Here is a 27710-nt window from a genome sequence, read left to right on the forward strand (position 1 = left end):
CGCAATACCGAAGCTTTGTCTGAATGAACTTGAAACATGGATATATTTATAATAAAAAGTTTGTTTGAAAATCGAGACAAATTTCTTGAATAGACATAGATGCGATAGAGGGTACGGATACTTATAGGACTGACTGTATATCGTATGATTAATTGTCGTCAGAATTTGAAAAAAAATCGAGGGATATTACGAAACCTGTATTTGTAACTGTTTTTAGAGATCATCGTAATTGCATCGAAACGTGTACGAACAGTGGGTTAATAATCGTGACGAGAGTATTTATGAAAACATGATTAATAATAACACTTCGTACGGCCCTTATTTATATCGTTTGCTATTTATTGAACTTCGTGTCTTCAAATGTTGCGAATATAGCGCAGTGTTGTCGGTCAGCTAATTCAAAACCATGAAAACGATGTAAGAAAGTTTCATATCGAGACACCGAACAAAAACAGATAATCGAGTATTCGCGATCTGGTGATAAAATATAAATTCACAAGATCAAGGCCAGGCAACACTGTTTTAGCCGCATGCTAGATATAAACGTGATTAGTACAATGTAAATAATTTGCTAAATTTGACGTAGTTTATATGCAAATTATATTCTACAATAAATATTACTTGACATAGAAGTGCGCGTATTTATTCATCCCAAAAGTGTCGATGGTGTTTTTTGTAGCATAAAAATCACACGTGAGCCGTGAATAGGTATGTTTTAAAAATATCATCACGATTATGTCGAAAAGAGAATAGAAAAGTTATTTTGAATACATTTTTCGCGATACATTTTTCTCAATCATTCAGTGTGATACATTTCTGGTCTAGAGCTTTGGAACTTCCATCTGGATCTCCCTCTTCCTCTTTGACATCTAAATCCTTGATGAAAGCGCACCAGTTTATTCCAGCGCCGCAATCAGGTTCCTTCTCCGATGCCCACCAAAGTGCCGTCTGGAAATTGCGTAAATATATTTAACAATAACCGCAGTGAACAATTATTATATAGGAAATTATTATATTAAAGATTATCGTACAGATAAGCTATTGAGCTATTTTCGATCAATTACGAATTAAAAATTAACTGATTTAGCATAAACCCGCGTGGAATACTATTTACAGTAAAGTCTCCACAAATGCACTTTCTCTCCCATAAATGCCCTGAAACCATCCCCACCACTCTATACCCCTTAGAAATACCTTAATATTAATAGGTGTTGCAGGAGGTAGTGGATCAACTTTCACGTTCATGAATCGCAACAAGTCATTGTAATCTAATTTCTCTTCCTCGTTTCTACGAATACTGAAATCAATATTAATTAATATTACTTTTTGTAATGAGATGTAAAATTTTTGTTTAATTTTTAACCGACTTCGAAAAGGAGGAGGTTACTCAATCCGACATGTATATATATATTTTTTTTATATCGTCACTTTACATACTGATCAAGCATAGAATTGATGAGCTCCACGTCAACTGGTATTCTGGATCCACGGAGTATAGTATATATTGTGTCCCGTGATAGAAATCCTGTTCTTCCTCTGTCGCATCGATGAAGATCTTCTTCCAATCGATCGAGCTCGTTCCATAACGATCGCAGGAGTTCTGTGTGCATTAGGGTTCTACAAAAAAAAATGTGTGACAGTTGTGGATATACAATAACACAGAAATAAAGAAATAAATATGTTCAGAAAAGATATACAAATTTGTATATCAAATTTGATTACCTTACATATTCACGAGTGCGGAATTCCTTCTTTTCGTGCGAGGAATAGTGTCGAGCAATCGTAATTGTTTCGTGTTCTGTTATTTTGCCGTTCGAATACTTGTATAACATATCTCTAAATAGAATAAATATATCAAACTTGATATTATCTACGTGAATATAAAACTATTAGCAATTAAAAATAATTAATAAATGGAAACACATTTTGACATATCTTTATTTTGTATGCTTTGAATTGTTGTATTCGTCGAATAAAGATAACTCGGATTATCAAAACTCCTTGAACAACGGTTAAAGGTACAGTATATTTTTATTTAAATAATTTTTCTGATCCGCGAACGTCTACTTTGATCTACTATGAGTAACTCAAATGCCATGAATCAACTTCATTTCAAGTATCATGTATACTTTTCGCATACTTGTATTAAAAAATAACCTTTAAAAATCGCTTGCTCCAATTAAATCGCACATTTCCCATTTTTACATTTCAGGAAAGTAAAGAGACTTGAATCCAGTAATGGTTAATAGTACATTTGACGGCAATTTCATATCTCGTCGAGATGTACAATTTTTGTTTGATTTTTATATCGTCACTTTACATACTGATGAAGCATAGAATTGACGAGCTCCACATCAACTGGTATTCTGAATATTTTCATTCCTTACTCGATTTAATAACGTAACTCGTCCACTACGCATAGGTAAACTATTCTGCGGAAAACAAAATACCTGAGTTTCTCGTATGACAGTATTGAAAGATCTTCGTCGATTGATTTCACGGGTGTATAGTGTTGTATAAATTCCTTGTAAACTGGTTTCAAAATTTCCCGTAATTTTCCCAGGATTAATCTGACGTCAGCTTGCGGAAACTGTACGATAAAAGGTGTAAGTACGTGCGATTAAAGAAAGACATATAACAATAAACATTAATCGTGTATCAGAATAGAATAAATAGAATAAATATATCAAACTTGATATTATCTACGTGAATGAACGTAAATGAACTATTAGCAATTAAAAATAATTAATAAATGAAAACACATTTTGAAATATCTGTATTTCAGAATATGTGTTTTAAAAAATACTGAAACACCGAAACGGATGTGAATTATAGAACCTTATCGCGATGTAACTCCATGTAACGAAGAGCATAAACGTCGGCTGAGATGAGTTCAAAGATGAAATTGTTTAAATTAACGCGCGCTCCGATATAAAAATCCTTTGGTTTATAATAATCCGGTTTCCTATTTACGAATATCTCTTGATTAGGCAACATTACTGGCATTCTTTTTTGGAAGAGGGATCGCCTGAAACCTAGAAATATGGAAAATATAAACCTATACACATATAAACTACTGGACAAAATTAGCGGCACACTTTTTTAACTCTTCATAATTACGAGAGTTTTCAACCGATTTCGGTGAAACTTCGTGAGGAATAGTTTTCAAGTGTCTTCTGGGTGTGTGCAAAGTTGCATTGGCGACGGTTGATGTGAAGTGGTTAATTCACACCTCTAAAGGAGAGGGTGTAGAAAAACGCCTCTTTGGAGAAGGCCAGGGGTGACGGGAGGGGTTGAAAAATTCAAAAAAACCTTTGAGGCGACTCTCCTTGATGCCCTCTAGTAACTAATTTTTAATAGAGAACACAGATGTTATGTAAAAGGAAAATGTACACGATAAGTGCAATATGGGCGAAAAATCGATGCACTATAAAATAACTATTCAACCGAGGTAGCAGAGGGTAGTGGATGATGGAGCAGTGTGTAGCGTAGTCGACTACCACGCTGAGATCTTGGGCGTCCGCCCAGGCTTTTTTATGGTTAGATTAGGGCTTGCTAACAAAAATATGAAGTATGGAAAAAATCCAAGGGCGAAAAAATAAGGAATAAGATAAGTGCAATAGCAAAAATAAGGGGAGCGAATAAGTCAGTAGCTGCCCAGCTAAGCTCTATAAACTCAACACAAAACACGTGTACAAAATTTCAAATAATTTCGTTGAACCGTTTGTTCATAATAAATTCTTAAATAAAGCCTTATTTTTCAGCGTTTTATTTGTGTCACCCCCTCAAAGCTGCGGCAGCGTAGAACCCATAACCAAAATGAAGAAAAGAGGGGACTGTCCAAGCTCCGGAGCTTACCTTGAACTCCACTGTACGAATACAGGGTGTCCCAAAAATGTTGTAACGCATTGAAAGAAGGGGTGGTTCGGGAAGTGATTTGAAACAACATTTTTCGCTAAGGAAAAACCGTGTATAATTGAAACTTTTACTTTACTAAATTTTATTAAAAACCTTTTCAAACTTTGAAACGTTCGAAATTGAATGCTTAATAAAATATCCTTGGACCTCACCTGAATTTCTTATTCCCAATTCGAAAATAGAAATCGTATCATCCATTAGAAAAACTCTAATAATGAACGCTCTGCCTTGGTTTTCCGGACTCTTTGATACCATCTTGGCTCTAAATCTCAGGACGTGGCTGTCGAAGCCTTGCCTGAAATCGAGCGAAAGATCGATTAAAATATTGCACTTAAGAATCGTGAATTTTTGTTATACTGCACGTACTTATCGTAATAGAGAAATTTGATAATGTCTATTTTGGGTGGTTGCGGCATCACCGAGAAACAATTTCCAAGAGAATCTTCGTAGGAACCAAAACCGTTGTAAGGTGGAATGTATTTTTCGACTTTCATGCAAACTTCGTCGCCTTTACGAGGTCTCTGCAAGGGTGTGAAATCGTCCAAACCGTACTTCGTCCTTTGATACAATAAATGAAAAATATTATTGTAATTATTAGGTTAATTATTATTAGGAATTAATATAAATATTAGGTTCAATTTTGTATTAGGTTCAATTAGGTACGTTAGCCAAGATTTTATTTTGTATAAAGATCCGGAGTGTACTTATCACTCTTCCCGACAGTAAATTGTTTGCGCGAGAGACCATTTACACCAAGTGAACAAAACTTATGGTAGAGATGGTTACGTTTGTCTAATTGTAGATAAAAGTGAAGAAACTAAGTTTCACCTATAATATTCCTTTGTAAAAGCGTCCATATCTATTATAACAATCTTTCTTCCAAAAACGTTTATTTGGGCACCAATATTAAGCTCGTTATCTTTATAAATATCTCTGCAAACTTGTCCAGTGTTTAAAGAATCTATCGAGTAATAACCACGCGCAGTATCGTCTCCAATAACATTTAGAACGGTGAAGGGATCACCTGCGCCAAGCGGTTCCAGTCCGGAGAAGAACTGCAATAAATTAATTTTAATTAACTTGATTAATTCGTATCGCGTTCTAAAATCTCAGATTTTGTACAAAATGTGAAAACCGCATTAGAAGAAACTCAGACTTAGTGTAAATCAGGGCTACGCGCAGTAATTTCACAATTTAAATACATATTTAATCAAAAACAAAGCATAATTTTATAGTGCTATTACTGAATTTAATATATACATTTTTTGTTCAAATATATTAAAAAATAGCTAAGATACAGGAAATCTCCGAAAACATCTTTTTCTTCGGTGTATACGATATCTAAAAAATTATTTCATCGATCATCTTCAAATTTTGAGGGTTTATTCTATATATAAAGAACTGCTAAGTTTCCAAAGGATTTTTCATAATTTTGATTTTTACTGAAATGGCTGTAGTTTACTGACTCCCCCTTTCGACTTTCAAAACTATTGTTTTTCCATAACAAAATAGCAAGTTTCCATCGAAAAGAGAAATCGTTTGAATTAGTGATTCGAAAAAAGTGGAAAGTTTGCCATCTAGTGGTAGAATACCAAAAATTGGATTCACACTACACTACCATAGCGATAGAGGTGGACAAGTGTTCTGTTATTTACCGGTAAAGTATTTGGCTAATTAACCGATAAAACATATTTTTTCTACAAGACGATTAACCAAATATTTGTTCCCAGTCGATAAGATTCCAAAGATTATTCTTTTCAATTTAAATTAATTTTTAAAATAATTAAATTAGAAGTATAGTATTACAAAATACTATTTAAAATTAATACATATAACCCGTGTTATGCTTCTGACTACAGTAGTTCATTATGGAACCGCTAGATAGCATTAAAAACTCTTATGGTAATTTTGCGGTAATTTACTATGCGTGAGTAAGGTCGAATCACTACTGCCATCTCATTTGTTTCCGTGTCTATTTTCAAAACATAAAGAAAACTTGCAGAGGTATTATTGAAGCGCCTATTGAATTGTCAAACATTTGAATTTCTTTGCTGACGACACTAATTTTTAAAAAAAGCTTTGTTGCATCCGAGCATACAAATAATTTCGGTTTTCTCCACATACTTAATAAGAAATTCAAATTAATTATACATGAAAAAACAACATACTTTTGGAACCTTCATTCGTCGCAAAAACATGAAACCGGAATCTCGTCCAGAATTTGGTGGCACGTTCTCTTTTATTTCCATTGTATTATCGGCAAGGTAGTAATGAATTTCGAGATCGTGAATAACACCATAAAGACTATCCGTGTCGTCCCAATAACCGTAAAAACGAAGTACCTGTCTGTCATACTTCATAAAATTACCACGACTGTCGACTCTCCGGTTGGGTTTCTTCGGAAACGCTTCCTATGTTTCGATTATACAAATGAAAGTACGCTGTTCATGAAACGTAAAAGAATTAAGCCTATACCTTATACTTTATACCTTATTTACAAGGTCCAGCCTTGTCAGGGCATTACCTAACACACTAGATGGTTCAGAGAGCATCGCCCTTGAAACATGGTATATAGGCTGACAATGAAATATATGAATGCAAAAGAATATGTGCTGGTGTTACTTAGAAAAAGAATACGTAAAGGATGTATATTCACAATAATGTCAACACATAAAGAAAACGTATGAGCACACTTTGCATGAAATATTATAGTACAACTTAGAAAGATAATCAAGGAAGCATAAGACTGTAGCATAAAAGAAAGGGTCTTCGATATATATTGGTAACTGTTTTACATGTTACCATATATATTAGAAAAAAATGAGATATCAAATTTCGATTTCTTGTCATAAGTATATCCCTCTATATCTAAAGATTCATATAAACAAAATATCACTTCAATAAATTACATGATTCTGATATTAATGTAATATGATAGCTGTTTGCACATGCAATGAGTTAGCTCAGAGTGGAAATGGTTAATATGAATAAGCTGCTTGAAAGAATTAAGAAATCACATTTACAATAGACCAAGAAAATAAATGAAATTCCAGAAATAAAAAAAGATACAGTTATTTGAATAAGTAATTCTCTTAGTATTTTGAATGGCATACTTGGTAAGCTTACAAATTTTCGTAACTCCGTGTAAGGATCTTTTGGTATTTCAATTGGATCTGGGACTGGAATTCCCATACGATTCAGAAATTGTCTTGTGAATTTATCACAGTCGACGATTTTATATACTCTGCCAAAAATTTCTGGTTCTTTGCCGATGTTTAAATCAATTATATCGTAGTATCTATATCTGACTGGATCCGGCATTGGGACTCTTTGTCGTTTTAATAGAACACCTGAACAGATGAAATTTTATAACGCTAAAATTATATTCTTTTTATGAAAATTAGAACATTTTTCCTCTTTCTGGTGGTACTTTTAAAAAGATGGGCAAACTAAAATTGGCTGTAAATAGTCTTTAAGCGAGAGTCTACTGAAAGCATGGCAATAACAAAAGGTCAAATAAACAATCCACAATTGAACCTTGCTCAAGACCACTATTTTCCGTGGAAGGTTCAGAAACTTTCATTGTTCCATCCTCCAAGAAGAAACTGATATTCACTATACGAATTTGATAAGCAGTTTTCCATCTTTCTTGAACAGTTTCTTGAAAAAAAGCCTTGAACATTAATCTCTATAAAAATATATACGAAATATTAAATGTTTCCATTATTAGGACGTTTTTTATAGCAAGTACATTTATTATATTATTGCTTTTACTACGTTTATATTTCTTAACAGGTATTACTTGTGACACTTGGTTGAGTTTCTTTAATTTATAAATTATCGTACCTGACCATCATAAGCAATCCATGGAGGCAATTCATGTACTTCTCCACGAGGATAAATCGATGGAAAGCGAACATGATCGCCCTTATCTGCCTTTTCTGATAAATAATAAACACCATCGTGTATCTTACCGAAATATTGATCTCTATGAAATCTTGTTCGGCCGAGCTAAATAAGTAAAATACACTGTATACCTTTCAGTATTTATCATTCCATTAAGCTTTATTTGAAGGTTACTATTTTCATGGATCATTGTATGAGAAATATTATAAAATTGAGAAGTCATTTACATTACTATCGAAATTATATCCTGGTAGGAAAGGAAGCACCCGATCACGTTGCATTTTGTAACAAAGCACATGTAATGTGTATGTACAATTAATGCATTAAACACAATTTTAAGTACATAATTAATAACACTTTACACAATACAACATCGGTGTAACAGAATGAATCACTTCAATTTATTACTGTTGTGTTTCCTTGACGATGGTTCCATGGAGTCAATGAAGTCATAGAAAGAACTCCAGAAAATAGCAGTTTGAAATGCTTATATATATTTTTTATCATCAACAACATGTAACATTATACTGGCATAATTTTCTACCAGTATATACCAAAACATAAATTTATATAATATATAGCAATATATAATATAGCAAAACACTCTGGTATATAAATATAACATGTATATACTATATTAGTTTGACTCAATAATTCATGTTAACCTTAATTTTTCGCGCACTGCGAGGTTTCGCATATTTCGTTCCAGTAGCTTCGTACACTATTTCGCCAACGCAAATTCTGATTAACTTGGTATACCTATTTTTCAAAAAGTATTACAGATATCGTCATACGAATGTTTGCAGCTTATCCTACTGTATATAGATAATATTTTGTGTTTTTACGGATTCTTTTAGATAACTAATTTCCGACGTAAGTAAAGCAGAGTAGAACAAGAGTTTGCTTTAACGATTCGATGATATTCGAACATTTGTCATTTTTTAGATAATTAGAAAATCTGGACAGTACTTCGCTACATTCTTTACTAAGGTTATCTTCACAAAATAAAAAAAGAATTTCTTAAAATTTATTATTAGCCTTTTGCACTCCAAGAATTGAATAATGTAAGCTACTGGCGACTCCAAGAAATTTATAGTGTCACTTCTGAAAATGAAAACATTCTTGATTTATGGTCGCTTAGATATAGTATTTAGGTTTAATGTGTGTTTAGCTGATTTTGTAAACATTCTTAAGTGATTATAACTATTAAAGATTTGCCATGCATAGGCTGAAACATCAATCTCGATAAATTTATCATGCATTTTCATATTAACCAGCTATAATATGATAAGATGCTATAAACAATTAACCAACAGAAAAATTATTGACACATTGCATGATTGTTCATTCTCATTACCGTATTATAACGTCTTTATTGTATTATCACAGTTTATCTGGTATATATAACAGCCTTTGGCAGATTTGAAAGATTTTATTGGTATTGTTCGAAACGTATGTTGCCATAACAGCGCTAATGGAGTGCAAAAGGTTACACTTTGAATGATACTGTTCTTAATGATATAACGCGTAGATCGTATACTAAATCAATAAGTTATCGTTTAAAATATACATATAAATGCGTAATGCGTACAATTAGTAATAAAGCATTAAAGTTTGTGAAACAGTTAAGCGTAGAAAAAACAAAACAAACATCCAGTGCTTGTAGTTTTAAATATATAACTAAAAGTAATTGTTATTTGTAACTACTTATGTAGATACTAATCGTAAGTTATATACTTTCTAAGTAGCGAATTCTATTCGCACGATGATAGTATTATGTATATAAATATTCTTGTGCATATCATGTAGATTTTAGTAACAACAGATCATGTGTATGGCACTTGCTAGTGACAAAAGTATTTTATAAGCGTAAATAATATAAAATATATTTAACAAAAATAGTACGCAACGTGCCTGTAGAACTAAAGACGACAGTGGACGGTCCAAGTATTAATAAACATAATCATTTCAGATCTTTCATAACGTTCGTGGTACGTCATAATTTGTCATTTTTCTTTTACTATGCAAAATTTGGTCTGATCACATTGTTTGAGCTTTCAACGTTTAGAGAGATTCCATACCGTAGACATTCAAAAACACATAAGCAACTGGACACATCTCCACTTGCTTTTCTTCATTTTCTAGTCCTTAGTCTCTGGTTGTAAATCGTACCAGCTCGTGGTCGATTTTGTAATATCCATTTCACTCAAAGTTAAATGGACTTGACCCATTACGTTACTTCCGGCAGACAACCAACCTTTCTGAGTGCACACTGATACTTCCAATGTGCGAGTATTTAAATCGCCTTGAGAAACAACATACTCGAATTGTTCATCAAAGATTGGATTACAGTTATCCTTCATGACTGCTGTTTTACGCTTGGTTTCCTTATGGCGATCGGGAAGGAGATAGAGTTTCACATATGGATCTGGTATATTGTGTGGATCATTCTGTGGCAGAGGTAAGTTACTGCAACAACAAAACCTTCAATTAACAATTTATGAAATTTTCTAATTTTTGCATTAATGGTATACATACGCTATTTTATGTATAACAATTATAAGCTTCTGCCTTTGTATGTTGTAACGCAAGGACATCTGTATACGTCCTAATTTATAGTCGCCTGCAGATGACGTTACACTCAGATTTCTATGAATTAACTGGGGGCTTCCAGTACGAGAAGATGGTGCAGCATTAGTGACAATTGCTTCTTCGTTTACTGCAACTAGCTCTTCAGATCCAATTGCTGCACCTGAACCAGTACTGTGGGTAAAACTGTTCACTGATTCTTTTGACGCTTGCCTTTTCAATGGACTAGGTGGAACTGAAAAGTGTATATTATATAAAATTTAAATATAAGTAGGTAAGTAGTACACTTACGACTAGAAGAAAATGTATTGCTGATATTTGATTCTTGGCGTTCAATTCTTTTATTGAGCTGGTTAATGTCATAGTCATCGTCATCCTCTTCTGAAGTGGGCTCGGGTTCTTCATATTTCAGTATCTGCATTTGAAAATATATACGTAAATATAACGTATAATTTCATCTTATATGAAAATATATGTATATAAATTTAAAAAATCGTACGTTTAATGACATAGACAATATTAGTTTACTGTCAACCTCGGTCGTCTGCAGATCATAAGGTTGTTGGGAAATTTCAAGATTATTCTGTTTCAGAAGTAAAGAGATATTATAATTCAATTCTCCCACTACGGAAGTAGTTTTTTCATCTGTGATCTAAAATCCAATGTACATATAAATAGAGATATTTGTAATAAAAAATAAAGAAATGACGATCTTTACAAAATATATGTAACCTTTATATATAAAGCACCAGTTTCTGGATTGCTAACTAAAAAGGTAAAGCCTTGTTCCCATACCGGATCACAGGAACGTAACATAGTACTTGTTCTTTTTGTATTTCCACCAACACTTGCTTCAAGATAAACATCAGGCTGTTTATTTCCTCGAACACACTAAAATTTAATAATTACAGTTACTTTTCTGAACTTAATAATTTTTATTTAAAATTAATTGATTGCATACTTACTGGTAAATTTTTAGCTGAATCAATATAAACAATAAGAAGAGCTGTACTCATTGATGTTACTCTAAGTTCTTGAGTTTCAATTAAAGCCTGTATATATCAACAATGTAATAAAGAACAACGTTTAAAATTATCAAGCTTACAATGTTTTAAAAATACATACAGCTTTCAAATCAGCAACATTTTTTGAAAGTTGAAACCATGTTAGCCGTAGGTGAACCATACCATGTTTTGCTTGTTCCAATGAAACCCACTACATACAGTACATTTTCATTATTACTGTAACAATCATAATATATTTTTTACTTACCGTATCAATGCTTCCTTTTTTCTTGACACGACTGACTTCAATGGTAGCCCTACATTAACACAACATAGGAAAATAGTGTATTTCACAATTTATCTGGTATATAATATACGACCTATTATTAACATATGTCATTTATGATAATGGGAATTAAACAAGTTCAGTAGCATGATTAATGTGCTGAAATTTATAATGCATGAAATTTTCCATGTAATTCATGCATGTTATAAAGCATTCATGCAATAAAAGCAATATATTATAATTGCTTTAATGCCATTCATTTCACAAATAAACAATCAATTTTTCTATATTACATACATTCATAGTCATATAAGCAGCACTCTAGGATATTATCTTATAAATGAAATAGTTTATAACAATATGAAAAGAGTAATATGGTGACATGAATTTTATTTCACTGTATTCGTAAATGGCACATATATCTCATACTATCTTTATAATATAAAATTACTGTGTTTTTTGTAATTGACGTTCCAACAACATGCATCATAAGAGCAGTATAATTTCAATTTTGAAAATTCTGCAAATTGACAAGCACGCAATCTACAATAGTCGAAAAAAAATAAATGTTCCCCTAAACTAATTACATAAGAATTTTCAAATGCATTCTATTCCTGGGAAAAACGTACTTGCTACAAGTAGCAATACCTGCCAAGTGGATCATCTTGACCAGCGTTGTCTTTGTCAAAGAGATGGGCAACCACTGTGTTGTAATGAGCTCCCAAGCTCTTTTCCACTATAAACTGTCATCATATAATCCAGTTTAGTTTTTTATTTAACAACTACCGTCACCTAATCACTCTCATAAACTCAACAAATAAAATTATAAACAAACTTTAAAAATTACAAAGTTATTACATATTATATAATTAATCAAAAATTGTATACCTATAGTTAACACTTAATCTGCAGGCCATGGATTATTTCATAGCGGTATGTGTTTTGAAAAGTATCATTCACTGTGCAACTATCAAAGATTCGTTTTATGCCACCGTAAAACTTTACTTGTTTTTCGAAAAGTAATACAAACTAGAAGTTTATTTATACTATGTTATATAAACAAAAATATACACTTAGTTGTATTGAAAACTGTTGTGATTTTTCAACCAGATCTTTCCATATCTGGAATCTTCAGTAAAACCTGAACAAAAGTAGAAAAGAATGTAATATAAATATTTTAATAAAGCATATAAATTCATCCAATTGCCCCACATATTAAGTGTTAAACTGGTTATTGGAAAAGAAAGGAAATCACAGAAATTGTTAATACACTATAACATAAATATGGAGCAAAAGATAAATAATAGTGGTATGAAAATGCACAATGAATTTGAAAATTACTTGAATGCATATATTTTAAAAAGTAACATAAATTATGAACGGTACTATTTACATTACTCTGAATTGTGAGAAGTTGCTATGATTTTTCCCTAATGAACTATCATGTGGTAATTCCCCATAAATATATAATGTTAAACTGTATTTCGGTTCTTTTTATTTTATCACATGTCTTCAATACGTGGTAAGCTAAGAATCATAGTGGGTTAAGCAAAAAAGAAATTAATTAAGCTACACTTTACACCTGGTCTAGTGAAATGATCAAGGAGTTTTATGATAAAAAATCATTTTATTTTTTAAACAAGGGGGGTGCTAACGGGGAAGTATAACGTTTGTGACATAGAATGAAGCGTGGACAGAGACAGGAACAAATGGATAGATATGAGATACTGGAATACGGGGGGTGCTAATGGAGAAAAGCTTTTTACTGTATTTAATTTTCAATCCCTTCATTCTTACGACGAGCGTGAAATCTGTTAATTTTTCTTTATTATTCCACTATGATTCACAGCCGGGCATGTACATACGAAGTTATCGCGATCAGTTTCCGGTAAACAGCAATTTCTTAGGACTTATTGAATTATGGAAATAATAGATGAAGTAATATAATAAATAAATAAGGCAAATCGAGATATATATGGCACACATTGTATTGAACATCACAAACATATTAGTCATTAACATTAACTACTATAACTTGTTAAGACTCATATTAATGTGATAAGAAAGATTTATAAACACCAAAATGGCATGCAAAAATGTCACTCGGTTGATGTTCGTTGTTTTTATTAAATTACTAAATATTATGTTATAACTTCTTATGAATACATCTACTACCTGCCAAGGAAGTCATCATACTGAACACATGGAATGCTTGCATCCCTATCCCAAAGAAACACCATAGCCTTCTGCATTATACACGAACAGATCACAGCCTGTGTGCCAATATTATGAAGTGCATAAAATATAAAAGATGAAAATATTGCTTTATAAATCTTTCATCTGTGTACTAATAGAATTTGCAAATTTATTATTCCTTCAAATAAATTATGATACATTGAATACATATGTGCCACATAGAATGACTATGAATATAACTGAACTAATCAAAGTGCTTCAACAATAGATAGAAAACCAGTACGAGCATTAAAAGAATAATTGATATTACTAGAATGTATACATCTAAATTATCTTTTATTGTTAAAAAATTGCTGATACAATAAAGCGACACACATACAATTACCCACACTCAAACCAAATAGATATTATAAATGATAGCATACCAACCAATATAAAACACCAACATGCACATATTTTACAAACAACAGTGATTGTTTTACATGTTTATATGAATCAAGATCTACAGTGGGTCAAAATAGTCTCTGTACAGCATACATGAATTCATTTACTATTGCGTAAATTTAGTTATGTTATTTAATGTTACAATTGAGTTGTGAATTACAATTGGTACTTTAAATTAAACAATACATAAAAACGAAATGTAGCAAATGTGGTGCACAAAGACTTTATTGACTGACTGTATTGGGAAGATATGCAGATGATAATTAAATGGTAATTGAAATGATAGATCAAATTGTAATATTTCTCAAGTATCTTAATAAAAGAACAATGTCATAGATAAACTATAACAATTGTTACTCATTTTTTATATAAATTTTATCTTCCACATACAATTTTGAAACAATACATAATATGTGTTCATACCTTCCAAGACTTTCATCACCCTTGGTGTCATCATAGTCCCATAGCAGCACAGTAATTTGTTGAGCGACGGCCGATGTCACGGCGCACTAATCCCACATAACACATCACACATCACATACACACATACATACCAAAGTAAGAAACTAAATTAAATTGACATAAATTAAGATGTTTCCGATCTATGTGTAAGAACTATCAATTGTATTGATTTGCTGTAAGCATAACAATAATTTACACAAATACATTTAAGATTGCAGATTGCTAATTCACTAAGAAAAAACAATAATCAACAAATCATGGTGCCAAGTGTTAGATCAGCAACATCTTACAACTAGAACGAAAACGTAGACATACATATTTCTGCATAAAAGGAACATATAGAAAAAATAATAAAGTAACAATTTATGTGATCATCATAAATATGATTAAATTACAAGACATTATAATTGTCTTATACTTTGTTTTGTTCTCTTCAATAATAAATGCCTGGTTATATCACGTGCTTTTATTTATTTAAACAATATTATTTCTTACCATGTAAAAGATGTTATGCTTGAAATTTCAATGGACTTACAAGAAAAAATGATTGCAAAGCACATGCATTAAATACTATAAACATATAATTTCTTTTATAATAAAATATTGTACATACCTCGCACCAAAAATCCCATTTTGGGTTCACAGTGTTAACTTGTGTTTTTGTTCTAAATTCTTGTGCTCCAACATTTATAATGGCATATGGATCAGACTTGCCCTTACCCAACATTCCAATATCCTTTTTCATAAGATTTTTCGCTTCTACTACATGAATTCTTAAAACTCCCTACAAAGAAATCATGATTAATTAGTATAAATTTCACATGATTACACATATTAACAAAATGTACCAAGTGGAAAGCTTACTTCAGGCTCTGGAATTTTCAATGATTCAACTGGTACTGTTTCACATAAAGGTATAACGATTTTATTTGGTAGAACCACAAAAGCCGCTATTTGTTCCACTATCGTTTTTCTTAGTATTTCACTGTGTAAGAAATACATGGTTAGTTGTATTTTTATATAATTATACAATTAAACAATTATACAATTAGTTCTTCTTACTTAAATCCAGGTAAATCAAGGACATCAGCTACTCCTACTAAATTAAAATTAACAGCTGGTGGATTTAAGAAAAATGCTTGTACACCTCCCACTATAGGCATAGAAGATAACAATGGTTTCATGACGATCCTCATCATTCCACGAATCTAAAAGTTACTTACTAAAGTTAACTAATAATGTCACTAAAAAATTCATACTGAAAGTAGTTATATTCATTGTTCCTTACCTGAAAATCCTTAATACCACCTTTTATATTACCAACAGAAAAGGTAATATCACAGTCACCAGCATACCTATAGTATTATTTATAGTTAAAATATCAAAGTCAAGAATATTGTTAACCACTTTGCCTAGCAGCAAATTGACGGATGCATACAACTAAATATTCCACATAACATAGAAGTCTGGCTACCTCACTTGGAAGTATTTCTATTGAAATTGTATACAAAGTGCATGTACTTAAATACAAATGTTAATATAATAAATATACTATGATAATAAAACAAAAAGTATTATGATAATAATGGCATTAATAGAAGAGACAATTGATTTTGTTCCTACTAATCAGAAATCACTTGCAAGGTACATTATTACTAAATTTATCATGGAAAGGCCAATATGTCCATAGTACATAATTGCAGGCAAAGTAGTTAATATGAATACACGACATTATTATTAATACAAATACATACATAACTTCAACATCTACTATCACTTCATTTCTTGTAGTGTTTTTATCATATGCTTTAATTCCATAAATTTTTAAGGGCTACAAATATGAATAAAAATTAGTTTTCTTACTGATACATTAACGTTGAATATAACATGACAATGTACAACAACTTACAATACGACCCAAGACTAATCTTTCAAACTGAAATCCTTTTATTTTATATTCTACTAATTTTTCAACAATAGCAGGTTCTATACTCTGTTTACACAGTTCACGAGCAAAATGATTTATACTTGGCCAAACTTTATACAAAACCTTAAAATATGAAAAAAATTAATTGACATTAATATAAAATATGTAAATATAGAAAAATACATTTAAATGAAGTTTCTCTTACTTTATTTAGCCATTCAGCTCTATCAAAATCAGGAAAGTAAACCCAAGAAGGTAACTCATCTAATCGGCTCATAACCAATTCTTTTTCTTTAGCCATTACACTAGCTTGGGCAGTAATTGTTTTTAATTCGTTGTCTTTTCGACGTTCTGATTTCCATGCTGCTAAAGCGATGGGTGCAATTAACCATCCTATGCTCAGATTTAGATAGCCCCATCCCCAAATAATACCAGCAGTTGCCAGTTTGGTAAAAAATGATACAGTTAGTGAACCTATATTCATATATGGCCAAGGATTTGGCTTGGAGACTTTATTGTCTTCGCATTTGCCTTCCATTTATAATAATAAGTAAATCTCAGCTTATCAATATCTTATTTATAATAACTGTTAATTGTAATTATTTACATAACTCCATGTTATATATATAAAATTTGTTTTCTTTTAGATTTCAATAAATTTATATCCTCTCTGCAAAAAATAATGAAGCACAAATGTTTCTTTAATTTTTGCTGTAATATGTAAGGCTGAAAAACATGAAATCAAAATAATCATGCCAATTAAATTGTACTGTTTAAAAATCATACATTCATAACATATTTCATCAAGAAGAACAGAAGTTGTAGAATATTGAAAATAAGTATTTAAATATCTGCAAGGTTATTACAGTTTTACATAAATATACATAATAATATATATTCTACATATGTGTATATATTTAATGCTTATAAATGACAGTACATTGAATTTCTTGAGGTAGATAAGATAAATTACGTTTATATATGAATACCGAGAGGTAGCGCGATTTCCAAATACTGCGCGATACGAAAAACCGCTGTTAAGATAGTAAAAATCCTTTAAAACTGATATAGATTAAATTATTTCTTATCGGCTCAAGCAGGATGTTAATATCCGTCAAACATAGTGTTTAGCAGAATAAAGCAATCGTTGTTAGTGATACTTTTTCACGTATTAATATTTGCAATTAACAATGATTAAAAGCATATATCAAAAATGAGAAATGCATACAAATAATACGATCATTTCACGATATCTATTATGTTATGGTCTTCAATTTAATACTGCGCAGAAATGAATATAATGAACGTATGAAAATTTTAAATAATACATATGTAAGCATTAGTTAATTCATAAAATTTTAATAAACAGGCATTGCAGAATTTGCTTACATGTATAAAAAAAGTCGTACTCGCATATGTATATATATTTTTTATGACTTGGTGTAACTGTTGAACAGATATGAGCACAGTAAAACCGGATGATACTTCTCAAATTACTTTGCCGAGGATGAATGATGAATGTTTTCGAGGACTAATCAATTAGTCGAGTAAAGAAACTGTCGAAGTGACTCACTAAAACGTAACTATATATATAAATGCGATCCTACTAGCAGCTAACTTTACGCTCATCGAAAGTAGCGTTGCGAACGCCACCAAAAAGATTTTCGTACTATGTTTTGCGAGATTCAATATTGCAAAATATTGGAAGGTCATTGTTAAAAAATCATATTGACCTAGTAACACGAATAAAATTTGAAATCTCCCAATTTTTTCACATAATAACAGCATTATTAAAACATTATTAATAATATTCGCTTGTTCTCGATGGCAACAAATTATAAACAAAAAGATGTTTATATTTGTTTTATATTGAGTACAAATCAAAACTATCGAAGAAATACAATTTTGGACTTCACTAAGCATTAAAATATAATTTTAGTAACAGATGTTAAAAGTAACACATCAGACATTATTATTGCGTTTAAAGAGTTTACTGCATTGCATGCAAATTATTCTATTTGGTTTATTACTTTGTGACTTTATTGTACAAAAAAAAAGTAACAAGTAGTTAAGTACAAATTTATATTTGATAACTCAACAATTTCAGACGTGCTCATTATGAATATTATACTACTTTTTGAAGATAATTTTAATAAAAAATTTGACAGCATCAATAATAGGAGTATAAAAAAATTTGGACCTCACATCGTTTCCTATAGTTACAGTACTGCGCGCACAGCTTTTTCTCGTACCACTCGTACCAACTGCGAAAGAACTAAAAGGTAAGAACGAAAGTAAATCAGGTTAGATATATAGGGTGTCTCAAAAATGTTGTAACGCCTTGAAAGGGGTGGTTCGGGAGGTGATTTGAAACAACTTTTTCCTTAGCGAAAATATTGTCCGATACTTCGTTGAGGAGATAATAACGGAAAACACTGACCAATCAGAGCGCGCGTATACCGTTGGAGCGGCCGCGGTAGCCTATGAGCGCTGCCGCCTAGCGCGTAGCCTACGCTCAACCGGCATCCTCGCGCTCTGATTGGTCAGGGTTTTCGCTTAATATCTCCATAACGAAGCCTCGAACAACATTTTCGCTAAGGAAAAAGTTGTTTCAAATCACCTCCCGAACCACCCCTTTCAAGGTGTTACTACATTTTTGGTAGAGATGGGCAAAACCCTAGGCTTCGAATAAATCTGAAGTTTGCCGATGTGTTTGTCTCGTTTCTTTCTCTGGGAAATGTTCGAAAGAGAAAAAGAGGCAAACATATCGGCAAACTTCAGATTTATTCGAATCCTAGGGTTTTGCCCATCACTGATTTTTGGGACACGCTGTAATCAAAGCCGACTCTACTAGAGTCGGCTGTGATCTGTGATACAGTTGATAACATCCAGAGTTGCCATAAATTACATAACGAAACAGTCCCTGGACTGATGGCCTAGAGAATAATGTATGTTGATAAATCGTTACAGATTATCATATCTGTAATAATTTCATTAACAACAATTAATAGTTATAGGCTTGACGGGGACATCATTTTCCGTGGTGCCGTCATTTGATCGTGTTTTTCACTTAATATAATTATTCAGAAAAACAATGCAACAAACCGCAATTCTTCATCACGTTTAGTTTAGAATTTATATTCATTTAAAGTTTGATAACATCATATTTATAATAAATATAATTTATAAAATAAAGGTAATAAAGAATTGCGACATTGTTTTTCTTATAAATTAGGTTAAATAAAAACACGATCAAATCGCAGCGTCACGGTGATTGTAATCTCCCCCATGTATACTATATTTATACTAACAAACCAACATTTAAAGAAACTAATTTCAATTTAATTAGTAAATTCTGTTTAACGGGAGTTCTTAATACCGTGTCAATCGAGAGCATTATACTTTCATTTTTTATAATTACCTTACTAATTATTTCATTAGAAAAAGTTGATCAGTAAATTCACATTTACGCATATGTAAAAGTAAGATGATTAGTGATCTCAAATATATTTAAACTTTAAAAATAGATAACAATAGTAACAACATATTTTTGTTAATATCTTAGAGAATAAAATGAAAATAAAGCTTGACACATTTCAAGACCATCGAAATTAGTGAGATATCCTAAATTATCTAAAACTGAAGAATTCGACCAAATAAAAGTCGCACTTGATATATAGTTATTTAACAAAAAGCAGAGTTTAGTCAAACCAATATAAAATTTGAATATGAAAGTATCAAATATGTATTGATTGAATAAACTTGAGTTGTAATAAAGTAAAATGGAAAAGTATATAGAAATGGTTATTTGTTTAGATAATAATACAAATGTTTCACATTTTTATAGTATATTAAATATGTTATATTTTTGATTCTGATGTAATTACATAAAATTTTACAAAAACTTATAATGTAAATTTTATTTTACATTTACAAAACTATTTTTTTAATGACAAAATTGTATTCACAAAATTTACATACATACATAAATTGTTCTATGATTAATATTCACAAAAACTGTTGAAACTATGTTGTAATTTCCAGTACCTACAAAATGTAAGTTTATAAGAATGATTTAATATATTCTCATGTTACATTAAATTTGTAACAAACACCTTATTCCACAAAACTGGCCATCTATGAGGAAGTTTGTACTTATGTCGTGCACTTGTGCATACTTATAACTTTGGACAATAACTGAATGTAATATTTCACGAATTATATAATTATGTACATCTAAATGATTTATTAATTAAATTATATTGTACTTAGCATCGTAGTTTTAAAAAATGTACCAGAATGCCATTATTCATAAACTTTGTGATACTTTAAATAAATTTAATTTTGATTTATACAAAAACTCAAAATCGTTTATTTAAAAAATTTATGTAAATCTTTGTATTGTATTGTGATCTTGCATTTTTTCCAGTGCATGTAGATTATCCCACCAAAGTGGTAACTGATGTTTCAGAATCAACTTGAACCATGGAGTTAATGGCGAGTCAAGATGTTTCACAAACTGATCACAATCAGATCGTGACACCCAATGAAGCTCGCTAATTTCATCAGGATTTTTGTTCAATGTTACGTTATCTCGTTGCACAAATAACACATAATCTATTTCATGTTCACCCCAATAACCATTCACTGCTTGATAATGAATTCTTGTTAAATAAAAGAAGTCCGATGGTACAATTTGATTCAAAGGAATTCCTAATTCGTAATTGAGTCTTCTTTGGGCTGCTCTACGGACTCCTATTGCTTCATGCTCTTCAGATTCACCAGGAATCTCAGCTAATGGATGACTACAACATGTGTTTGTGTAATGGTTTGGAAATGTTATCTGGAAAGAAAAAAATGATCTTTTACCAATGTGTACATTTTTAGATACAAATATAGAGACAATTTTTCTGTACTAGTATTGTTTACCTTATTAGCAGACCGTTTCTGAAGTAACAATTCCCCTGCATTATTAAAAAGAAAAACACTAAATGCTCTATGAAGCGGAACTTGCCCTTCTGTGTTAACAGTATGACAATCTCTTTTCGTAGCTTCACCAAGGGGTTTATCAGATTCATCGACAAGAATACAGCGTTCTTCTAATGCAGCCTCTTGCAATGGAGCTGTTTGTGTACTACTAAAAGTTCTCACTGTAGATGTTAGTTTCCGTGCAATAGCACATACTCTCATCGTTTTAGCGATCATGTTGGTATATGCTTCTTAGATATAATATTGAATGTTCTTTAATGTACTACTTTATATAGGTCTTTTTAATACAGCAATCCATACGGCGCGACATATGTAAATAACAGGTTAAGTAAATCAACGACCTTGCATCAACTCGAGAGATAAATATAAGGCATTATATTTAACTAAAAGTATAGGAAACTTTTTACGCTATTTCTCACAAGTAACTTTCTTCTATAAAAATGCGGCCACGGCCACATACTTTCAGCACACACACAACACAAAGCCTATAAATTTGATGATCATTGACGACAGCATCCCTTGAATACGAAATGTTGTTCGATACACCAATATCAATTATAGATCATCCACCGATTTTATTTTTTGAACACTTAATTCATTTTGGTACATTTTGAAAAAATGAAATTTCTAGTGAATCTTTATGGTTCTAATTCGCAGAAATTATTTTTACAACATTTGGAAAAAGAAATTTATGATAAAAAGAGGATCTAATAATGATTAACAATTATTTATTTTTAAGTCATTTGCAATTTTTTAATGTTTAATATTTGCATAATTAATAGTTAAATGATATGTATTTAATTAGTTTAACCAGCTACACTTAAAATAAAAAGGTGAAATAATCTTTTAGTTAGATAACGAGTAAATCATTATCCAATATCCAATCAAAAGAGGAAACTTGCGAAGAAATATAATGAATCATATTATACTCTGCTTGTAAATATTGGCTGTGCATAACTGTGAACGGTATACTTGTCATTATTATTATTATTATTATTATTATTATCATGACTACGAAGATGACTACATCTGTGCAAACACCTGTACCACCCAAAACTGTTTGGAAGCCTGGTAAATAATAAAAGATGCAAATAAATTGTTGATTTTATCAGTGTTTAAAATATTTAACACAAATTATATGCTATGCCTCTATTAAATATTGAAACCCCTTTTTCTGCAAAAATGAAGTTTTTAATATTAATAAACAGTTCAAATAGAATTTATACTATTGAATGTATATATATATATATATATATATATAGAAACTTTATTAATTGTTACTGTATATACTACTAATGTATTGTAGATAATAATTTCTTAACAATAGTATGTAGTAATTGTCAATGCAATGTTTACCAAAGCATTCCTAAATGTTAGTTGTTTTTACAATTATTATATTATTTTTTTAAGGTAAGGTGAAAGTTGTGCGAGCATTATATAAATACACAGCACAAAATGTGAGCATGTGTTCATTTTTAATATAATAATTTTAAAAATATACGTGATAATTTAATAATTCATTTTACATTTTGTAGGCAGATGAACTATCCTTTGATGAAGGTGAAGTTCTTTATGTTTATGATAAAAATACAGAACCAAATTGGTGGAGAGCAAAATGTGGAAATCAAGATGGTCTTGTACCTGCCAATTATGGTCAGTTCAAATTCAGATAGCAACTTAGGTTTATCATTCACAACATCCGTAAAAAAATTGAAGTAAAATGTACTTGTATATAGTTGAAGAACAAACTGAAGAAATTGAATTGCCATTACATGATGCTGCAAGGCGTGGAAATCTTTCACTATTAACAGAATATATAAAGCAAGGAGTTTTGGCTACAAGTTTGGATGCAATGGGTAATATTCCACTGTATTGGGCTGCACGTGCTGGTCACCTCGATTGTGTCAAGAAACTTTTAAGTACACCAAATCCTGTAATTAATGTTCAAGTAAGTAGACTACAGTATCGTAATCATTGTAGTATTTTCTCTTTTCCTATACATACTCTTTCTTTAGAATAAAATGGGTGAAACACCATTACATGTGGCAGCAAGTCGAGGACATATAGATGTGGTAAATCTATTATTGGATTATGGTGCAGATCCAACAATAAAAAATAATGATAATTTAGTTGCTGAACAATTGTCTTCTGATCTCTCAATTAAGAATATAATACAATTGAGTCAACGTCAGTCTAATAAAACGTATGGGTACACAGATGATGATTATAATGACGACAGTGATTAAAATGAGGCATCTCTTTATTATAATTTGGATTGTGATTATTACGACCAAATAGTATTATAGGTAATAAAAAACAATTTATAATACAATAGTTCAAGTATTGTAAAAACGTAAGTTTGTATTAAAAATTATTTATAATTAAATTAATATTTAATATATTTATGTACAATATATATTGCTGTTATCAGAAATAAAGCATTTTTTATTAATGCTCTAAACATATAACTGAATTTTAATAAATAATTAGTTAAAAAAACATATATTAAATGTCTTTTAACAGTCATTTTTATTATTTACATAAGTAAAAAGTATGTTCAAACTTATCATCACAAAATAATAAAGTTTTATGGAAAGATATCCATAATTGTATTAAATGAAGATTTATTTGCAACAAGTAAACGAATATAAAAAAATAGTTCAATACTGTTTACATGCTATCTCAACATTCTTGTAATAAATAAAGTAGCAAATACGAGCCTCGTATTATTATATTTTTAACCTTTAAAAACTAGATAATTATCTTATTAGGAATACATGTTAGTGGATATAGAAAAATAAATTGGAAGCATATTTAACAAATAAGTGCAGAAAAGTAAATTAATTTTGAAATAAAATACTATTACACATATATCATACTTTTATCTTAATTGCTCACATAGAGTATTGAAAACGGCACAAGGTTTATTTACATTTTCTTGCTAAACCATCTATTAAAGTCTAGTCGTAATAATAATTGAGCTAAATGTTCTCCGCTAGGTTGTGCACGCACTCTATTCAATGTTTTAGTCAGCCAACTCATTAAACATTCAAGAGTATCAGACAACGTTTTGAGTTCTTCTTTCTCTGTTAAAATTAAGTTACCTACTTCCCACATTGATGCTTGCAAGATAAAATCGTCGCAAAGTCGTAGCAAAAGTTTGATTAGTTTATTTACCTATTAACAAATATTTGATAAGTAAACGAATTTTTATAAATAATAGTGTTGTGTAATCTATTTAGAATAAAAAATAAACGTACAGGATTTTTTCGTTCTGTTGAACTTCCTAATAAAAATGTTTGTGACATAACATTAGCCAAAAAAATAGAGTGCGCTTTTTGAACATCTTCAAAATTTAGAGTATTTTTCATATTTGTTTCCATGATAGTGTACTGACTCTCTAATACATCCACTTGTAAGTAGTATTGTAAATTATCGATAATAAAAATTAAGTTATTTCTTAGTTGAATCACACCAATATCACTGAAATAAAAAAGTCATTAATGTTAAATGAATTTTAATTTGCTTACAAAAAATATGATAATTATTTCTTACATCTTTTTTTTATACATATGTTCACTCCAAAGATTCCATAGCTCAATTTGTGTTTTCTTAACTCTTAACAAAAAGCGGAATAATACGTTGTAATCATTTAAAGCAGATGGACTAAATAATAAGTGTAATGGCCATATGACTTTATACTTTAGAATGATCATGCCCCAACCGCGTCTTTCTACATTCATTTAATAAACAATAATTATATATTGTCGAAATTTTTGTTTATTTAAGATATACAGCTTATTTAAAAAAATCTTACCAATGGGATCTTCACGTTCTTTCTCAGTAAATCCTGTACTTTCTAACTCAACATCTTCACTTTCTTTTGCACCTTTTAACTCGATATCTTCAGTATCTTCTGTCGGAACTGGTATTACAAAATTAAAACTATCCATAGCACTCTCATCGTTTAAGTGTATTTTTCTAAGTGCTATTTGGAAAGCTAAATTGATATCTCTAGATGTATGATTTGTTGGTGGTTTATTCAATATATGTGCAGTGAGTCTTATAAATTCAAGAAACAAATCACCCCGTCCCATAAGAAAAAAATCTTTTACTAATTTAAGTTGTTGTACAAGCTGTGCTTCTTCAACAGCAACTCGCCATAGAAGCTCAGTTATAGACTGTTTTAATTCATCAATTGTACGTTCAAATTTAACAATGTTAAATACAGGTTCTTTTTGAAGATTTTGAAGCTTATGAAAATATTCATATTCCTTGTCTCCCCATATAGAGTTTTCAGTCTGATCGTCTACACCAAAATCTGAAAATAAATTCAAAAAAATAATGTGCACTTTAGTTTTGCAGAGTTTACAACTTTTCACTTGTAATTTACCTTTCTTTTGTCTTGGATCATTTCCGAACATTATGATAGTTTGCCCTATAGTCAAAATTTTGATTGCTAAAGATGGTCTAATGTAAGATGGAAGCATATCTATTTGAACATTGTAGTTCCACATATCTGAATTAAATTTAGTATTCATTGCCTCAATGACATTATTTTTATTATCTACTAATATTAAACTGTTTTGTCCTTCAGATATTTTTTTAATGAAGAACTCATTGTACATGTCTTCTAAATGACCATACAAAAGCCAACTTGTTATGTGTTTGTAAAAAACTCTATGTACACAACAGGCCATTCTGAATAATAATATATGAATTACAGATGATATAAATGAACTTAATTATAAGAAATTATGTCGTTTTTTAAAATAAATAACAGATAGTATAAAAAGATAACACAAAATAAATATTAAAATATTTACTTTTCTAAAGCTGCCTTTACTTCTGGAATACCAGTATGTACATTTTGATGTAAACATTGTAGCAGTTTACAACCATGAAGTTTTTGTGTATGAATCTAAGATAACATGAAAACATAAATTACAGTACTACTTATAAATAATGTACATAATAATATAGTATATTTACCTCTTTTATAATAGAATTTAGAACAGAAAATAAACATATGTACTTTTGGACATGGCAAAGAATTAATGACAATGGTGTATAACTGTCATTAAGAACAACATTTTCTAAATCAACAATCTCCTTGCGAAATGGTTCTAAAGCTTCATCCATTCCTTCACAAAGAGCTTGTAAATATAGACTTTGGCCAATGTGTTGTAATTCTATGATACATAAGTTTGCATTAAATGATTATAATAAAATAAAAACTACATTATACAATTATTCATTTTAGTCAAATCTAATAAAAAGATTCTATACCATCACTGGAACTTAAAATATTTGATGTGGTAAATTCTTGAATAAAGTTCCTAATAATATTGCACTGGTCAACTATGTCCAATATTTTTTTAAGTAATGCACGTTCCCCAGGATGTAAATATTTTTCAAGATCCACAGTCTAAAAAAAATATATTTAAAACACACAAATGAAAAGATAAATATATCAAAAACTATATAAATCATGTTGATGGCCTCTTAATAAATATAACTGTAATTGTGTAAAAAAATTATACTATTAGTAAAATACAATTTCAATGTTACATCTGATTCCAATATTTCCAAAACGTTAGTTGAACATCCCCACAGTGATAGTAGTACTTCGTGCAACATTTTAGAAGTATCTTTCAGTTTAATGAGAAATCACTCTCCCACGTTAAATTCTCTTGTATACAAACAAAAATGATAAAACCGAATAGTCTGCAATCATTTGAAACATTAAGGTTATTTTCTTGCATAATAAAGATGACAGAGAAGAATTATAAGAAATTATACATAGAAAAGACGTGTACTTTTTTGTGTGCCCATTTCTTGTTGACACGAAATACTTCATCACAAAATTAGCTACCAATTCAGGTACATCTCACTGACATGCTTTTATTTTCTTGCGGCATTCATACAATTGTAAACAATCTTATATACATATGTGCATATAATACCACACTGGAAGGCCAAACTTATG

At 30.5% G+C, this 27710-nt stretch overlaps 5 protein-coding genes and 1 long non-coding RNA gene across 10 annotated transcripts; 2 read left to right on the forward strand and 4 right to left on the reverse strand.

Annotated features, from left to right (window-relative positions):
• Positions 1 to 13: 13 nt before the first annotated feature.
• Positions 14 to 8186, reverse strand: LOC128879596 (EF-hand domain-containing family member C2-like). Of its 2 annotated transcripts, XM_054128901.1 has the most exons (14): positions 8052 to 8186; positions 7765 to 7929; positions 7456 to 7606; positions 7045 to 7268; positions 6087 to 6329; positions 4747 to 4973; positions 4285 to 4476; positions 4071 to 4213; positions 2839 to 3035; positions 2451 to 2590; positions 1723 to 1836; positions 1438 to 1617; positions 1195 to 1297; positions 14 to 948 (listed from the first exon to the last, which is right to left on the reverse strand). In XM_054128901.1, the coding sequence occupies exons 1-14, from the start codon at positions 8103 to 8105 to the stop codon at positions 793 to 795; spliced, it is 2289 nt and encodes a 762-aa protein (XP_053984876.1). In that variant the 5' UTR covers positions 8106 to 8186; the 3' UTR covers positions 14 to 792. The 2 variants fall into 2 exon arrangements, with proteins under 2 accessions (XP_053984876.1, XP_053984877.1); XM_054128902.1 differs by lacking the exon at positions 7456 to 7606 and having other exon boundaries at positions 7765 to 8145.
• A 109-nt stretch (positions 8187 to 8295) lies between these two features.
• Positions 8296 to 18318, reverse strand: LOC128879594 (extended synaptotagmin-1). Of its 4 annotated transcripts, none has more exons than XM_054128898.1 (17): positions 18142 to 18318; positions 16938 to 17402; positions 16715 to 16855; positions 16560 to 16636; positions 16094 to 16160; positions 15868 to 16013; positions 15670 to 15790; positions 15419 to 15589; positions 13879 to 13976; positions 11686 to 11734; positions 11539 to 11628; positions 11379 to 11465; positions 11146 to 11304; positions 10913 to 11065; positions 10705 to 10828; positions 10363 to 10648; positions 8296 to 10293 (listed from the first exon to the last, which is right to left on the reverse strand). In XM_054128898.1, exons 2-17 carry the CDS (start codon positions 17268 to 17270, stop codon positions 9966 to 9968), a joined length of 2430 nt encoding a protein of 809 aa, XP_053984873.1. In that variant the 5' UTR covers positions 17271 to 17402; positions 18142 to 18318; the 3' UTR covers positions 8296 to 9965. The 4 variants fall into 4 exon arrangements, with proteins under 4 accessions (XP_053984873.1, XP_053984874.1, XP_053984872.1 ...); XM_054128899.1 differs by lacking the exon at positions 13879 to 13976 and adding an exon at positions 12352 to 12446 and having other exon boundaries at positions 18122 to 18318; XM_054128897.1 differs by having other exon boundaries at positions 18122 to 18318.
• A 1283-nt stretch (positions 18319 to 19601) lies between these two features.
• On the forward strand, positions 19602 to 21006 carry LOC128879592 (uncharacterized). Its single transcript, XR_008457663.1, has 2 exons — positions 19602 to 19680; positions 20298 to 21006. It is a non-coding gene; the product is annotated as an uncharacterized LOC128879592 (long non-coding RNA).
• A 50-nt stretch (positions 21007 to 21056) lies between these two features.
• On the reverse strand, positions 21057 to 22186 carry LOC128879590 (isopentenyl-diphosphate Delta-isomerase 1). Its single transcript, XM_054128891.1, has 2 exons — positions 21662 to 22186; positions 21057 to 21575 (listed from the first exon to the last, which is right to left on the reverse strand). The coding sequence occupies exons 1-2, from the start codon at positions 21935 to 21937 to the stop codon at positions 21117 to 21119; spliced, it is 735 nt and encodes a 244-aa protein (XP_053984866.1). The 5' UTR covers positions 21938 to 22186; the 3' UTR covers positions 21057 to 21116.
• Positions 22187 to 22592: 406 nt separating this feature from the next.
• Positions 22593 to 24117, forward strand: LOC128879591 (osteoclast-stimulating factor 1-like). Its single transcript, XM_054128892.1, has 5 exons — positions 22593 to 22792; positions 23132 to 23178; positions 23257 to 23374; positions 23458 to 23669; positions 23737 to 24117. The coding sequence occupies exons 1-5, from the start codon at positions 22729 to 22731 to the stop codon at positions 23965 to 23967; spliced, it is 672 nt and encodes a 223-aa protein (XP_053984867.1). The 5' UTR covers positions 22593 to 22728; the 3' UTR covers positions 23968 to 24117.
• Positions 24118 to 24231: 114 nt separating this feature from the next.
• On the reverse strand, positions 24232 to 27697 carry LOC128879589 (gamma-tubulin complex component 4). The gene is made up of 10 exons (XM_054128889.1): positions 27541 to 27697; positions 27293 to 27448; positions 27011 to 27149; positions 26714 to 26913; positions 26548 to 26642; positions 26115 to 26422; positions 25539 to 26042; positions 25277 to 25454; positions 24982 to 25204; positions 24232 to 24898 (listed from the first exon to the last, which is right to left on the reverse strand). Exons 2-10 carry the CDS (start codon positions 27359 to 27361, stop codon positions 24650 to 24652), a joined length of 1965 nt encoding a protein of 654 aa, XP_053984864.1. The 5' UTR covers positions 27362 to 27448; positions 27541 to 27697; the 3' UTR covers positions 24232 to 24649.
• Between the last annotated feature and the right edge of the window lie 13 nt (positions 27698 to 27710).

This window comes from Hylaeus volcanicus, chromosome 7 (genome assembly GCF_026283585.1).
Source record: "Hylaeus volcanicus isolate JK05 chromosome 7, UHH_iyHylVolc1.0_haploid, whole genome shotgun sequence".
NCBI classification, from domain to species: domain Eukaryota; kingdom Metazoa; phylum Arthropoda; class Insecta; order Hymenoptera; family Colletidae; genus Hylaeus; species Hylaeus volcanicus.